Source organism: Capricornis sumatraensis, chromosome 22 (assembly GCF_032405125.1).
Source record: "Capricornis sumatraensis isolate serow.1 chromosome 22, serow.2, whole genome shotgun sequence".
Lineage (NCBI taxonomy): Eukaryota > Metazoa > Chordata > Mammalia > Artiodactyla > Bovidae > Capricornis > Capricornis sumatraensis.
Genome location: NC_091090.1, coordinates 29,599,708 through 29,615,945, shown reverse-complemented (window position 1 = coordinate 29,615,945; position 16,238 = coordinate 29,599,708). Strand labels below are relative to the sequence as shown.

Here is a 16,238-nt window from a genome sequence, read left to right as displayed (position 1 = left end):
ATGTTCTGGCTTTGGGATTTCTGCTTTTACTAAGTCCTGTATGTTTCATTCACTTCCATGAGAGAACAATTGGGTTGGTCATAATGTTTGCTTGAGTTTTCCTATAACAGCTTACAGGAAAACCCAAAGGAACTTTTTGGCCAACCCAATAATTTCTGTCCATTGTTGGAAACTTTGAGTTTCATTCTCTGGTTCCCTGCCATGTCCACTCCACACACAGGCTGCTGTAGACCAGGGGCTTTCAGACTTCACTGACCTGACAAGACCCAAGTACCTCTAACCACTGCAATGATCAAATGAGTGTGCCCATGTGCTTTCTTCCACCTGAACCTGCAACAAACACATAACTGAAACTGATAACTCATGAAACGATGCTTTCTCTTAAAAACTGGAAAATTTCACAGTCCACTGAAGGATTGTCATGCCTATTTTGAAAAATGTTAATATGAAAAATGAAGCCAAGACTTGGGTTCATATAGAAATGGGTTTGAATCCCAGGTCTGCCACCACCTTTGTGCAAGTTACCCTAGAAATTTTGGTATCCCCAACTTCAAAATGAGAGCAATGGCAAACTTCATAGCAGGTGATTCTTGTAGGGTTAAATGAAGACAAGTTTGTGAGAATGGGCAGTGCATGACAGACATAGAGCAAATGTCAATTCTACCCTAGACTGTACAGTTAATGCAGTAACATCCCTTTCTCTAGACGTAAGATGCACCAAGAGAGGTAGAATGTACAATTCCAGGAAAATGGAAGGATTTGGCATCCTGTGTAGGTGGAAAGAATCAGGATCTTCTGAGCAACAGTAAAGCAAATATGAGTCCTAATTTCAGCTTTTGAACAAATGCAGCATACTAGGATAGGAGCTGAACATGGACTCTGTCTCCCCTTCCTCCTCCTCCTGTCTGTGAAGTCCTCTGGCTCTAAGTTCCCTCCTTCCCAGGCTCCCAGGATCTGTACATGTGTGGGTTCCCACCATGCCCTGGTTTTAATCCATGGCGTGGATTCCCATGAATGTTATTTAAGCTCTGAGGTCCATTTCATTAACTGAAAAATGGAGATACTAACTATTCCATGGGATTCTTGTGAGGATTAAAGATATAATGCATTCAGAGTGGTCAGCATTGGGGCAGGACTATTAGGAATTTTGCAATAAATACTAGTTCTCTAATCCTTCCCCTCCCCGACACCAACCCATGCATCCATACCACAGACTCACCTCTTAGCCTGCCAAGAAAACAGATTTTACCCAGTGGAGGCTGGACAATGGTTTGGTGGAATTTCCTACAGCTGGCTATTGGGAGTGGGAATTTGGGCTAAGGAAGACATTCCAGGGACTCTTCCAACTGTCATGAGGAAGGCCAATTCTTCAGCATTGTTGGTACTGTTCAGCCATGTATCATAATGGCGTTAGCTTCTATGTTTTTATTCTTTGTTCATTTCTTCATTCATTCATTCACTTGTTGGTTCATTAAGGGTTATAGGAACTAGGAGACTGCCATCATGGCAGAGAAGCCCATTTTTCATTATCTCAACAGACGTGGCAGAATGGAGTGCGTTCAGTGGCTCCTGGCTGCAGCTGGAGTGGAGACAGGTTTCATCTCCAGTTGGATCTAAACTGACCATGCATGCCTAGTCTCTCGGAGAAGGAAATAGCAACCCACTCCAGTACTCTTGCCTGGAAAATCCCATGGACTGAGAAGCCTGGTAGGCTACAGTCCATGAGGTTGCAAAGAGTCGGACATGACCGAGCGACTTCACTTCACTCACTTCATACTTTATCACTGGAGAAGGAACTGTCAACCCACTCCAGTGTTCTTGCTTGGAGAATCCCATGGACAGAGGAGCTTGGTGGGTCATGGATCATGGGGTCGCAGAGAGTTGGACACAACTGAAGTGACTAAGCATGCCTAGTCTCTCAGTCGTGTCCAATTCTTTGCAATCCTATAGGCCATAGCCTGCCAGGCTCCCCTGTCCATGGGATTCCAGGCAAGAACACTGGAGTGGGTTGCCATTTCCTACTCCAGAAAAATTGACTGTATCAAACTATTTTCTCACAGAGGAAATTTTCCTTATTAAATGATCTGCTAAGAATTTTACATTAAAAACATTTATTAGGTAAACAGATTTTTATTGAAATTTCTTCTTCTCAAGGACAATAAACAATAAAAATATCTCACACTGTTGGAGGGAATGCAAACTAGTACAGCCACTATGGAGAACAGTGTGGAGATTCCTTAAAAAACTGCAAATAGAACTGCCTTATGACCCAGCAATCCCACTGCTGGGCATACACACTGAGGAAACCAGAATTGAAAGAGACATGTGTACCCCAATGTTCATTGCACCACTGTTTATAATAGCCAGGACAGGGAAGCAACCTAGATGTCCATCAGCAGATGAATGGATAAGAAAGCTGTAGTACATATACACAATGGAATATTACTCAGCCATTAAAAAGAATACATTTGAATCAGTTCTAATGAGGTGGATGAAACTGGAGCCGATTATACAGAGTGAAGTAAGCCAGAAAGAAAAACACCAATACAGTATACTAACGCATATATATGGAATTTAGAAAGATGGTAATGATGACCCTGTATGCGAGACAGCAAAAGAGACATAGATGTATAGAACAGACTTTTAGACTCTGTGGGAGAGGGAGAGGGTGGGATGATTTGGGAGAATGGCATTGAAACATATATACTATCATGTAAGAAACGAATCACCAGTCTATGTTCGATACAGGATACAGCATGCTTGGGGCTGGTGCCCTGGGATGACCCAGAGAGATGATATGAGGAGGGTGGTGGGAGGGGGGTTCAGGATTTAGAACTCATGTACACCCGTGGCAGATTCATGTCAATGTATGGCAAAACCAATACAGTATTCTAAAGTTAAAAAATAATAATAATTAAAAAATAAAATACAAAAAAATTAAATAAATTTGTTTGTTTATTTGTTTTTGGCTGTGAGGCTTGCAGGATTTTAATTCTCTGACCAGAGATCAAAAGCAGGCCCACAACAGTGAAAGAAAGCCCATGCCTTAACCACTGAATTGTCAGAAAATTTCCTGAATTTTGGTTTTTAGAACTGGAAATTATTTATTACATTCATGTAACAATTAGAAACGTGAATATTAAATATCAATTGATAGTAAGTAATTATTGTTAATATGTCATTTTAATATATTGTGGTTAGTTTTAAAATAAGTTTAATGATCTAGTAATATACCATGAAATATTTAAAGATGAAATGTATAACATCTGGGATTTGTTTCAAATTATTACCAGGGACCGGGGGTAGGTATATGGATGACTTGCGATTGGGTTGTGCTGATAATTATTGAAGCTGGTTGATGGTTACAAGGAGAATCATTGTATCTTTTATTTTGTGCATGCCACAGATTTCCATAGGAAAAGGAAAAAATATACATATTAGAAAAGAAAAGTAATTAAAGTTAAAACATAAATCAGAAATATAGAGCAGTGCTGATTGTAACAAACTGCCTGTTGGATTTAATGCATTCACTCGGCAATGAATTTGTTGGGCACCTTGAAGAACCAGAGATCAAATTCCCAACATCTGCTGGATCATTGAGAGAGCAAGAGAGTTCCAGAAAAACATCTACTTCTGCTTTATTCACTATGCCAAAGCCTTTGACTGTGTGGATCACAATAAACTGTGGAAAATTCTGAAAGAGATGGGAATACCAGACCACGACCTGCCTCTTGAGATATCTGTATGCAGGTCAGGAAGCAGCAGTTAGAAGTGGACATGGAACAACAGACTGGTTCCAAATAGGAAAAGGAGTACATCAAGGTTGTATATTGTCACCCTGCTTATTTAACTTCTATGCAGAGTACATCATGAGAAACACTGGGCTGGAAGAAGCACAAGCTGGAATCAAGATTGCCGGGAGAAATATCAATCACCTCAGATATGCAGATGACACCACCCTTATGACAGAAAGTGAAGAGGAACTAAAGATCATCTTGATGAAAGTGAAAGAGGAGAATGAAAAAGTTGGCTTAAAGCTCAACATTCAGAAAACAAAGATCATGGCATCTGGTCCCATCACTTCATGGCAAATAGATGGGGAAACAATGGAAACAGTGGCTGACTTTATTTTTCTGGGCTCCAAAATCACTGCAGATGGTGATTGCAGCCATGAAATTAAAAGATGCTTACTCCTTGGAAGGAAAGCTATGACCAACCTAGACAGCATATTAAAAAGCAGAGACATTATTTTGCCAACTAAGGTCTGTCTAGTCAAGGCTATGGTTTTTCCAGTGGTCGTGTATGGATGTGAGAGTTGGACTGTGAAGAAGGCTGAGCACCGAAGAATTGATGGTTTTGAACTGTGGTGTTGGAGAAGACTCTTGAGAGTCCCTTAGACTGCAAGGAGATCCAACCAGTCCATCCTAAAGGAGATCAGTCTTGGGTGTTCATTGGAAGGACTGATATTGAAGCTGAAACTCCAATACTTTGGCCACCTGATGCGAAGAGCTGACTCATTGGAAAAGACCCCGATGCTGGGAAAGATTGAGGGCAGGAGGAGAAGGGGACGACAGAGGATGAGATAATTGAATGGCATCACTGACTCAATCGACATAAGTCTGGGTAAACTCCAGGAGTTGGTGATGGACAGGGAGGCCTGGCATGCTGCGGTTCATGGGGTTGCAAAGAGTTGGACACGACTGAGTGACGAACTGAAGTGTCAGGTTTCGTACCAGGTCCTGGAGATACAAGAATGGTCAAGATAGACACAGTCCCTACCCTCAGGCCGCTTATGCTCTAGTGAGGATGCAGACACGTAAATGGGTGATTAAAAGAGGACTGGGAGCACCTAGGAGGACACTGAAAACCTGAGTGTAAAAACGCTGTATTCTCAGTAGTAAACGGATAGGTTTCCTTGGGATTCTGTTGAGTGCTGCCCTCTAGAGGTATCACTCAGAAAAGCACTTCTCAGCCCAGGTCAGAGGGAGCCAGCAACTCTGTGAGGGTTTCCTGGGGAGGGAGTCGTGGACAAAATTCAGAGATCTAGTCCCTTAGTGGAGACCACGGAAAAGGCAATGGCAACCCACTCCAGTACTCTTGCCTGGAATATCCCATGGACGGAGGAGCCTGGTAGGCTGCAGTCCATGGGGTCGCTAAGAGTCGGACATGACTGAGCGACTTCACTTTCACACATTGGAGAAAGAAATGGCAACCCACTCCAGTGTTCTTGCCTGGAGAATCCCAGGGACGGGGGAGCCTGGTGGGCTGCGGTCTATAGGGTCACACAGAGTCGGACACGACTGAAGTGACTTAGCAGCAGCAGCAGCCGCAGCGGAGACCAGTAAAGGAGGACTTCAGGTGAGGTGACCTCCTGCAAAGGGAACCTCTAGTGTGCTCCCTTAGCTTCCTAAAAACATGTTTACCTAAGCCTCAGATTATACTTTCTCAGTTGCTTCAGGAATGCAGGGCACATTAGCTTGGTCCGTTTTCAAGTATGTAAATCAACAAGTACACAGAAAATTCCAACACTGCCATTCTAGGTTGTTAAATCTATAAATCAACAACCAACATTTTTCCCTGCGGCTCAGCCTTGGGGTTCAAGGATGTGTTCAGAGTCCCTGGGCTGGATGAGTTCAGCACAGGACGGTGAAGAAGGAGGAGACGATGAGAGCATCCAGGCTTCCTCTTGTCCAGCCCAGCCTGAAGGAGGAGGGTGTGGGGCTTGACTGACCAAAGATCGTTGGAATTCTGGGTTCTCTGGGCCCAGAGCCTGATCCTCACAGCCCCATTCATCTCCATCAGTTTCACGAGAAACAGCTGACCAGCCAGCCCCTTCTCACAATGACTACCCATCCGTCACCTCTCAGGGTTGTCTTGAACTGGGTGCTTTATAAATTGTTGCCCACACACTCACTATCTGTATTGTCTCACCCTATGGGATCATGTCAATCCATAAAAACTACTCCAATGAGTCAGAAATCCCCAATTCTCAAACTTTTCACAATCAAGACACAAGTTTAAAATAAAAAATTGAAAGGAGGGAGGTAATATACAGCAGAGGACCCCGGTGGCAGCCTCTTGGGGGTCAATGGCTCCATGGATACACCATACTCGGGGACACCCCAAAATCCGATCCTGATCTCACAGGGAGAGAAAGGCTTTCCAGGTACATTAAAACTCCATAACTAGAACTTCCCAGTCCCTTCCCTCCAGTGATATTCCCCTCCCCCCATATCATTACCTAATCACTGACAGAGGTGGGGACAGGGCAGAGGTGAATTAACCTGCAAAATAAGCAGTTACTTGCTGCAACCCACGCTTTTATCTTGGTGGCTCTAATCTAAATCTCCAAATGGCCTTGATCACTGTCCTCTGTGCACCGGCCGAACTTGGAAATCCTACAGTGTCCACAGTGGGCACCAGACACAGGCCATGCAAGTTCAGCAATGCTATGGAATAAAGTAACAAAAACTTATCGCTTCTTTCTGCTTTTCAGTTTGAAGAGAAATTTATAGAAAAACCAGAAGACTTGGATAAGTTAAAAAATGGTAAGCCCAGGAACTAAATTCCTCTGATGGGAGTATCCAGTAGAAGTCTTAAGGTGAGGTTTCAACACCACCAATGTCATATGTGTGCATGGTGGGAGTGAGGTTAATAAAGAGGGAGAAATATGGTTAAAAGTAAAAGGTTGAGCTCCCTGAAAAGGTCTTGCAACTCACTTGGGACTAGGAAGGGCCGGAACTCAAGTGTTTGTTAAAGGAGCCAGTCCCAATGCCTGTGAATGCTCTCTCTGTGCTCTCTCTGCCTTTCTGCATCGTGAGTGACTGTATCTGTTAGGATCATACAGCACTCACACCTAAGGTCAGGAAAAGGTGTTCATCTGAGAAAAGAAAGGAGAAACAGGTCCAGAAGTTGCTGTGAGTCTGGGTTTGGCAAAGTAACATCCTAGCAATAATGTAGATTCCGTGAGCAGAGAAAGGGCAAACTCTCTCAAAACACGTCTTATGTGTTCTGAGATTTTCTCTGGAATGACCATTAAATATCAACTGGTTGGCACACTTGCTGCAGCCTCTTCCAGCTTCTTTCTAAAACATACGTGAAGACAAATCAGCACAGATTTACAAGGGATCGCCCATATGTCTGAATGGGAAATAAAAGGATAAATGAAATAATAGGATAGAAAGTAAAAGGCAAACCAAATGCCATCCTGCTTAAGCCTACCAGGTCATTTTAGTGTTTCACTTTGTATCTTCAGTTATTTCAGCAAACATTTGCTCATCTTAAAAGGGTGCAACATATCCAACATTTCACCCTTCTTTTTTACTTTCAAAAGATGGGAGTTTGATGTTCCAGCAAGTGCCAATGGTTGAAATTGATGGGATGAAGCTGGTGCAGACCAGAGCCATTCTCAACTACATTGCCACCAAATACGACCTCTACGGGAAAGACATGAAGGAGAGAGCCCTGTACGGTAGTTTTTAGTTTTTTCATCAACAACTAGTAGGAACAATTTAGGTCCTTCCCTACTGAGCAGATCAAGGCAAGGCATCATGACCAACAGGATGGTATAAGCCTTGTGGGGCATCACTGAGTCCAGTACAGCAAAGACCTATGAGTATGAGGGAAGAATAAATAAACTTGAAGTGAAATCAACTGCCTATGGAAGAGGATACCGTCCATGGATATAGCACAGTGACATGGCTGATCTGTGAAGCGAAGAGGATGGTAGAACCAAGACTCCAGGGGTTCAGGCTTGTTTGAACTGGACACCCACCAACAGCCAGAGACAAGGGACAAAGCATCTGAGTGTCTAGAGGATAAAGCTTAGAAAGGGAAGAAGGATCTAAAGAAGTTGGTTCTTGAATTCCAAAAATTCTAAGAATGATGACCAGGAACTCGTTATCCCTTTACATGGACTGGCCACTAGACAAGGGTTAGCAGAGGTTGAGCTCAATATGGTAAGCTTACATCAAGCATTTCGATATAGTTTTAGTTGGCCAGATTTTTCAGTACAACTATATCCTGGGGGTGAGGGGTATTCTCTCTGTTGTGATGGGACTACACTATTGAAATTAAAATCATGTAAGGAACTTCCCAGGTGGCTCTAACAGTAAAGAACTTGTTTGCAACGCAAGACGTGGGTTTGATCCCTGGGTCGGGAAGACCCACTGGAGGAGGGCAGGCAACCAACTCCAGTATTCTTGCCTGGAGAATCCCATAGACAGAGGATCCTGGTGGGCTATAGTCCACAGAGTTACAAAGAATCAGACATGACTTAGCACTCAAAGAACTATTGCACTTACTCTAGAAGTTAAACATAGAGTTACCATATGACTCAGCAATTCCTTTCAAGAGGATTAAAAATATCCCACACTAAAATTTATGCTCAGAAGTTCATAGCAGTGTTGTTCATAATCAATAATTAGAAACAAAGATGTCCATTAACTGATGAATGAAAAAATAAAAGCTGGTACATCCATACAGTGGGATATTATTCAGCCATGAAAAAGGAATGAAAGGTACAGTCTTGAGAAATTAAAAAAAAACCAGTCTGGCAATAGTATGTGGAGAGTGTTATGGAACCAGGTTCTATGGTAACTAACTGGAGGAAGTGCTGGTGTTGGGACTCTAAATGGGCCTGGTGTTCTAACAGGATGAGAGAGAAAGAGGAATGTGACTGGGACTGAGGTGCCAGGATTCTTTCTGGACATGACTGAGGTGGTACTAACACATCACACTAACCATGCTCAGACCATGGCACAGCAGAGATGGCACACCCAGGTGTGGTCCCAGTGGTTACCTGTGCCGATTCCACCCGATTCTTTCATGCCTGTGACTATGGATGGGTCACTGATGTGCTCTGTCCCTATATTTGGTCATGTGTATAACAGAAAGATTATACATATGTTTACCTTGATGGCTTGTTCTAAAATGGAATGCTAAAATTAACTGTAAGAAACCAAGGTAAATGACTGGCATAGAAAAATGCACCAACGGAGGATTACTTTGCTACCTCTCAATGTCTCATTCTTACCCATTCCAAAATCTAAGGCAGAGACATTTGACAATTTGGTTATTTTATCTTTTCAGGATTGATATGTATTCAGAGGGTGTGGCAGATTTGGGTGAAATGATCATGCATTTGCCACTGTGCCCACCTGCTGAAAAAGAGGCCAAGCCGAGCCTAATCCAAGCAAAGACAACAAACCGTTATCTCCCTGCATTTGAAAATGTAAGTGGACTTTTCAGCATTTTTGGCAGTGAGGTCAGAGGATGAAGAAAAATAGTGCCTGGCATGGCCAGGGCATTAACCTTCACCTCTGTGAGCCTTTCTAAATACTAATGTAGTACTCTGAGTCTCAGGGCACTTTATAAAAATTGAATGTGTAGAAGAATTGTACTAGTTTTACCCAAGTTATAATTTTTCAGCCAAATTTCTATTTACTCAAACCCAGTCTGGAATTCTCTACTCAATGAATTTCATGGTTATACTTAGAGCGTGGGCTATGGAAGCTCTGAGAGCCACACTGGAGCCTGGAGTAAATGGATCCTCAGAACACGGTGCAGGGGCCTTGATTCAAGAAGAGCATGATGTCAGCAATACATCAGAAAATATTCTGGGGATGCCATCCAACCATTTCACCTCTGTCATCCCCTTCTCCTCCCACCTCAGTCTTTCCCAGAATCAGGGTCTTTTCCAGTGAGTCAGTTCTTCACATCAGGTGGCCGAAGTATTGGAGTTTCAGCTTTAGCATCAGTCCTTCCAATGAATATTCAGGACTGATTTCCTTTAGGATGGACTGGTTGGAATTCTTGCAGTCCAAAGGACTCTCAAGAGTCTTCTCCAACACCACAGTTGAAAAGCATCAATTCCTTGGTGCTCAGCTTTCTTTATAGTCCAACTCTCACATCCATACATAACCACTGGGAAAACCATAGCCTTGACTAGGCAGACCTTTTGTTGGCACCGTATTGATCAAAACTACCTGAAATCAGGCTCAACTTAAAGCATGAACCACCCACCCCCTCAGAAAAAAAGATTCTAAGACCAGGCAATGAGAGCAAAAGAGATGAGAAGGAACACAGAGTCTGCATCAGTTTGCTCAGGGTGGTAGAAGGCTGTCATGAAGATGGAGACACTGCCCAAGGATGAGGGAGAGAAGGACAGAGAGAGATGGATGAAGGGTCACGTTGCGGAGTTCACGGCTGCACACTCGAGGGTGTGCAGTCCACAAAAACACGGTGCAGATGGTGCTAAGGCCTTGGCCCCGTGGAAGAAGAAGTAAGGCAGCCACAGTGAGGAGGGAACAGGAAAAGGAAATGGTGGTCTGCCTTCCACTGGGGATGAGGAGGGAACAGCAAGAACCTGCCTGGCCCGTCTCTGAGTTGGAGGGAGCAGAAAGTCTGAGGTTCCCACCCGCCCATCGAGGGGCAGAGGAGGACGTGGGGCTGGGTGAGGGGCAGGGGAGGGGCAGGGGTCCAGCCTGCCAGGACCTGTGTCCCTGATCTGTCCCCTCCATTCCCCAGGTGCTGAAGAGCCACGGACAAGACTACCTGGTGGGCAACAAGCTGAGCAGGGCTGACATCCACCTGGTTGAACTTCTCTACTATGTGGAAGAGCTGGACCCCAGCCTTTTGGCCAACTTCCCTCTGCTGAAGGTGAGCTCTCCCACGGCCCTGGGGGCCAGCCACACCCCCACTCGGCATCTGCTCTCTGGACCCTGGGACTGGGGTGCTAGGGTCCCCATCCCTGTCCAGACCTCGCTGCCCCCCAGTCTCCTCAGTTCACTCCAAGGTCCTGGTCTGGAGTGTGGAAAGAATCTGTCAAGCCAAGGACATCGGAGGTGGACTCTGCCCCACAGAAAACGCCCTCCCTTTTACCAGGAGACAGACCCAGGGCTGGATCTCTCTTGGCCCCTCTTCCACTTCAGCCTCTGTCCTCATTTCCTCTTCACTCCCCTCTGTCCCAAGTGTGTCCCTCTTTTCCTGAGTCTGTCTGAGTGGGTTTCCCACCATCTCACTTCTTCCCCTCAGTTCCTGATCCTTCTCTCACACGTTGACTTCTCTTTCCCCGTTTCTCTCTCTGAGGGCAGATTGCCTCCGACTGACCTCACACACGACCTTTCATGTTTTCTGTCTTCAGTTCCAGCCCCGTGTCCTAGCTCTTCTTGTCTTGACATCTGGAGCCTTAATCTGTGCTGATATCTGACACACTCCTCTTTGTTACACTGCACTTGAGGGTGAACCCTTCAGGATTGATGTGTAGGAAGATCGGGAAGCCGAATGGAGTGTTACACTAAGACCTCTCTGGGGAGAACACTTCTGGGCTGTCCCCTTCCTATCTCATAGGCCTCCTCCTGGTGCTGATGGATGGGCCTCAGCTGGCCCTTGTCTAGGAGGGTCTCAGAGTCCCTTCTGGCCTGCGCCAGTGACAGGGCTGCTCTTTAGCTGCACTTTGGGCTGTGTTCTCATGCATTCAGTTCAGTTCATTCGCTCAGTTGTGTCCGACTCTTTGCAACCCCATGAACTGCAGCATGCCAGGCCTCCCTGTCCATCACCAACTCCCGGAGTTCACTCAAACTCACGTCCATCGAGTTGGTAATGCCATCCAGCCTTCTCATTCTCGGTCGTCCCCTTCTCCTCCTGCCCCCAATCCCTCCCAGCATCAGAGTCTTTTCCAATGAGTCAACTCTTCGCATGAGGTGGCCGAAGTACTGTTTCAGCTTTAGCAAGCCCTAAAAACCAGAGTCAGCAATCTCCCGGCCATGAAGAAGTTTCTGCAGCCTGGCAGCCAGAGGAAGCCTCCCACGGATGAGAAAATAATAGAAGTTAGGAAGGTTTTTAGGTTTTAATAAAGCTGCCTGCCCGGGACAAATCTGAAATTTTCTAACAATGAAACAGTAAAGCTTCTATGAGCAGATTTACTTCCAATGTGTTCTTTTTCACTATGATCTCCTTCTCACCTTTATGGTTTTGAAGGAGGAAACAGACAGAACAGGCTCCATCTTGAAAGCAGGACTCCATCTTGGGCCAGACTGTGGACTTTAAGCTATATGCCCAGTATCTATGGAAATGACATACCAACTGGAAAACCAGACCCTACGCCCCCAGTGGAAGAGCCCCAGGCCTCGTATCTAGACTTTCCATCACCTAAAGGAATACACTAATTATCTGTGTAACCAAATAGAATCATAAATTCTATTATGCTTATTGGGGTATGACCACAGGCCTATAGACAATTGTCCACAGTTAACTACCTAGGCTTAAGGCATACGAATCACGGGTTTAAGGCATATGAATCCCGGGTTAACTTTGATTGTATCTTTCTTTTCCTTTGTTCAGACTAGTTTCAGATAATTTGGGGAGGTGGGTTTGAACATGTACACTTATGGTATATAAGGTTTTCACAAAAACTGGTCAGGGTCCCTGGCTAAGAGTAGACTGTGCCTTGGGCCCGCTGGTGTAATAAACTGCACTTCACTATCTGCATCGTCCTTCTAAGTAAGTTTGTTTCCCGGAACATGCGGCTACATTTGGTGCATGGGCCGGGAAACTCCTCACTTTGAGGAGACAGGTCTCACTTGAGGCCATCCTGAGGCTTTGTGGCTTGAATCTCCTAGAGGGGGGAAGGTGCCTCACCCCTCTGGAAGAATTCAGTCTTTCAATGCCCGATTACTTCGCTTTGGCAGGTGGTGAATGGCAGCAAGGGAACTGAGCGCTCAGGTGAGGAGGAACCCACCTGGCAGAGTGGAAGAGGGAGCCTGATCACCCCCCTGGGAGGGACTAGAAGGGGCATGGACCCACGGGGGCCTGGAATAGGCAGGCAGCAGCGATTGCTTGGTACACAGGTTGACAAACGTGTTAGGGTTTAGGAAGGAAATTTGTGAAGATCATTTAGGGGGTGGTGTCCATGCCATCTTGGGGAAAATTATTACCAAGCAATCACCAAGGGATTTTTAGGAGAAGAAACTTGGTCCCTGTGTGCTCGTATTCTACCCTCCCCCAGGAGGTGTCCCATCTGCTGTGAAATTCTTGACCCCCTCGGAATTGTCATGCTAGGAGGGGAATACATAAGTGAGTACGAATTGGCTTTTTTGGAGATGGCCTAGGACGTGGGATATTTAACCCATCTGTGTTTTCATCCGCACCTGATCAAGTCCACCAAGGCAGAACGGACTTTAAAAGTTAAGGGAGAAACAGTCTTGGACCATGTGGTGTTCTGGTTCGGCCGTGCTGACTGGCAGATGAAGACACGCCAATCCTCCTTCTCCCTCTGTGATCTGGCAGGTAAGGCTTTTCTCACCCCAGTCAGGAAGGAGGCGGAATGGCAATTTAAGCATTTCATTGCTTGGAAATATCAGAAGTACATAGGGTACCGAGAACTTCATAGACAGAACGAAAAGGAAAAGGAAAAGTAGGTCCGAGAAGGTAAGCAAGAAGGGGGGAAGTGAATCTAAGGCAACTGTATTGGAGTGCATGATTAAAAATTTAAAGAAGGGATTTGCAGAAGACTATGGGGTGAAGACAGAGAAGGCAATGGCACCCCACTCCCGTACTTTTGCCTAGAAAATCCCATGGACGGAGGAGCCTGGTAGGCTGCAGTCCATGGGGTCGCTAGAGTTGGACACGACTGAGTGACTTCACTTTCACTTTTCACTTTCATGCATTGGAGAAGGAAATGGCAACCCACTCCAGTGTTCTTGCCTGGAGAATCCCAGAGATGGGGAAGCCTGGTGGGCTGCCATCTACGGGGTCACACAGAGTTGGACACGACTAAAGCGACTTAGCAGCAGCACCAGCAGCATGGGATGAAGATGATGCCTAACTACCTCCACATACTCTGTGAGGTCGAATGGCCCCCTATGGGAGTAGGATGGCCACCAGAGAACACCATGAACTTAAAAATAGTGGAAACAGTCTATACAGTAATCATAGGAGAGCCAAGACACCCAGATCAAAATCTATATATTGACTCATGACTAGGGTTAGCTCAAGACCCTCCTACTTGGACAAGGTTCTGTATTCCAGAAGGGAAAGGGGAAAATATTAATGGCACAAAAATTGACTGATGATAAAAAGGAAATTCTACAGGATTTGGATGGGGATGACCTGACCCCTCCCTCATACTTGACAATGACGCACCTGCCTCCCAGTGCTCCACCGGGACAGGAGGCCACCTTAATGCCCAATCCAGGGCCAGGTGAAGTTCCTACAGCAGCCTCTGCTCTTCCGCCAGCTCTCCCAGAGATCATAGAGCTGCCATTTTGGCAGGCTCCAATCCCAGCAATGGAGACCTCTAGTCAACGCCCCCAGAATTCCATCTCAGCAGGACCTCCTAGATTGTATCCACCTCTCTCAGTGAGTACTGATGGGAAGGGGGAAGAAAACACAGAAATTAGACAGAGGCTGCGCTCTGCCAAGGAACGGGGGGAAAGAACCCCACTACAGATGCCCCTCAGAGAGCTACAACAGCCTCTGGTTCAGGACGCATGTGGGCACTACCATCAGCCCTCTGTAGCCTATTATTATTTTCCTCTACAAATATATTAAACTGGCAGAGAGACAGGATCCTAACTGAGGTCAGAAAATGGTTAAGAGAAATGGCACCTAGGGTACTGCCACCCTGCAGCGGTGGGCAGAACTAGCCACCCCCGATGACAGGCCCAGTTGGGACTGTAACCCAGAGGAAGGGAGGGGCCACCTGGAGAGATATTGGGCAGCTATTTTACAAGGCCTCAAGAGGGGGCCCCGAAAACCTATGAGTATGGCAAAACTCTCCAAAGTGATTCAAAGGGAAAGCAAATCACCCTCTGTGTTCTACGAAAGACTGTGCGAGGCCTGTAGACTTTATACGCCAATAGATCCAGAGGCTGCTGGGTCTCAGATGGTGATAAATGCAGCCTTTGTGTCTCAAGCCTATCCCGAAAATGTCAGATGGGGGGACACCAAGTGACTCGTGAGTTTTTATACATCCCTGAATGCCCAGTACCTTTGTTGGGAAGAGACTTGCTAAACTGGACTGTCCCCCGCCACCCACGAAAGACCCACTCTTCGAGTGGGATCAACCACCTATTTACTCTTCCTCTCGGTAACCCTTCAAGATGAATGGAGGTTGCACGATCTCCCAGAAGGGAAACCAGATGGGTTAAACAGTCGAGAGAGAGAGTTAACTCAACCTCCCTGAGGTCTGGGAGGAAGACAACCCGCCCCTGGTTCCCAGGCTTGCAAAACAAGTCCCACTGGTAATAGAACTCAAACCCAGTACAATTACATCAGCACCCACCTTGGCCCTGCCAGACCTGTATAAACTGTTTACTCTTTACCTGACTGAAAAGGACAAGGTGGCTATGGGAGTGTTGTCCCAGACTATGGGGACATGGGACAGACCCGTGGCTTATCTCCTGAAATGACTGGACAATATTGCCACTGGGTGGCTGGGATGCTTACGGGCAGTTGCTGCAGTTGCCTTATTGGTCCAGGAGGCAACCAAGCTGACTTTGGGCCAAGATTTGATCATAAAAGTCCCACATGAGGTCAACACTCTCCTGCGAGGAGACCCCCATAAATGGCTGTCAACATCCCGGATTACTCAATACCAGGGACTGTTATGTGAAAACCCCCATGTTACTATTGAGCCTTGTCAGGCCCTGAATCTGGCCACTCTCCTTCCTGTGGGAGAAGGTGGGCCCTCACATGATTGCAAGGAAATATGCCAGCAGACCTGACTTGAGAGACCAGCCAATCCCAGACCCAGATTTGGTCCTGTACACCGATGGCACCAGCCTGGTGAAACAAGGACAATGACTGTCAGGATATGCGGTAGTCACGGAAGAAACCGTCATTGAGGCTAGCTCTCTGCCATCACACTGGTCCGCTCAATGGGCCGAACTATCTGCTCTAATCCATGCAGGCCCTCCAGCTGTCCAAAGGTAAGAAGAAAAATATTTACACAGACTCGGGTATGCTTTTGCCACAATACATGTACACAGGGCTCTGTATAAGGAGAGAGGCCTTTTGATAGCTAGTGAAAAAAAATACTAAATAAGGAAGAAATTAAGACCCTATTAGATGCTGCCTGGGAACCAGAAAGGGTTGCTGAGGACATCAAAAAGAGGATATCCCTTGGGCTCGGGGAAACAGACTGGCAGATAAGACCGCTAAACAAGCGGCTGGGGGCTTAGGGGTGACAAGTGAAGCCCCTATTAAAGCTCTCGTATTGGTGGAGCTGCCTGAGCTAA

General features: G+C 46.0%; 1 protein-coding gene across 3 annotated transcripts; it reads left to right on the top strand.

The window, feature by feature from the left end:
• The first annotated feature begins 1,491 nt into the window (after window positions 1-1,491).
• On the top strand, window positions 1,492-11,852 carry LOC138098065 (glutathione S-transferase A1-like). 3 transcript variants are annotated; one of them, XM_068994301.1, is made up of 7 exons: window positions 1,492-1,584; window positions 3,766-3,771; window positions 6,497-6,548; window positions 7,334-7,466; window positions 9,091-9,232; window positions 10,528-10,659; window positions 11,730-11,852. In XM_068994301.1, exons 1-7 carry the CDS (start codon window positions 1,504-1,506, stop codon window positions 11,850-11,852), a joined length of 669 nt encoding a protein of 222 aa, XP_068850402.1. In that variant the 5' UTR covers window positions 1,492-1,503. The 3 variants fall into 3 exon arrangements, with proteins under 3 accessions (XP_068850402.1, XP_068850399.1, XP_068850400.1); XM_068994298.1 differs by lacking the exon at window positions 3,766-3,771 and adding an exon at window positions 2,516-2,521 and having other exon boundaries at window positions 1,504-1,584; XM_068994299.1 differs by lacking the exon at window positions 3,766-3,771 and adding an exon at window positions 2,666-2,668 and having other exon boundaries at window positions 1,504-1,594; window positions 6,504-6,548.
• The last annotated feature ends 4,386 nt before the right edge of the window (window positions 11,853-16,238 follow it).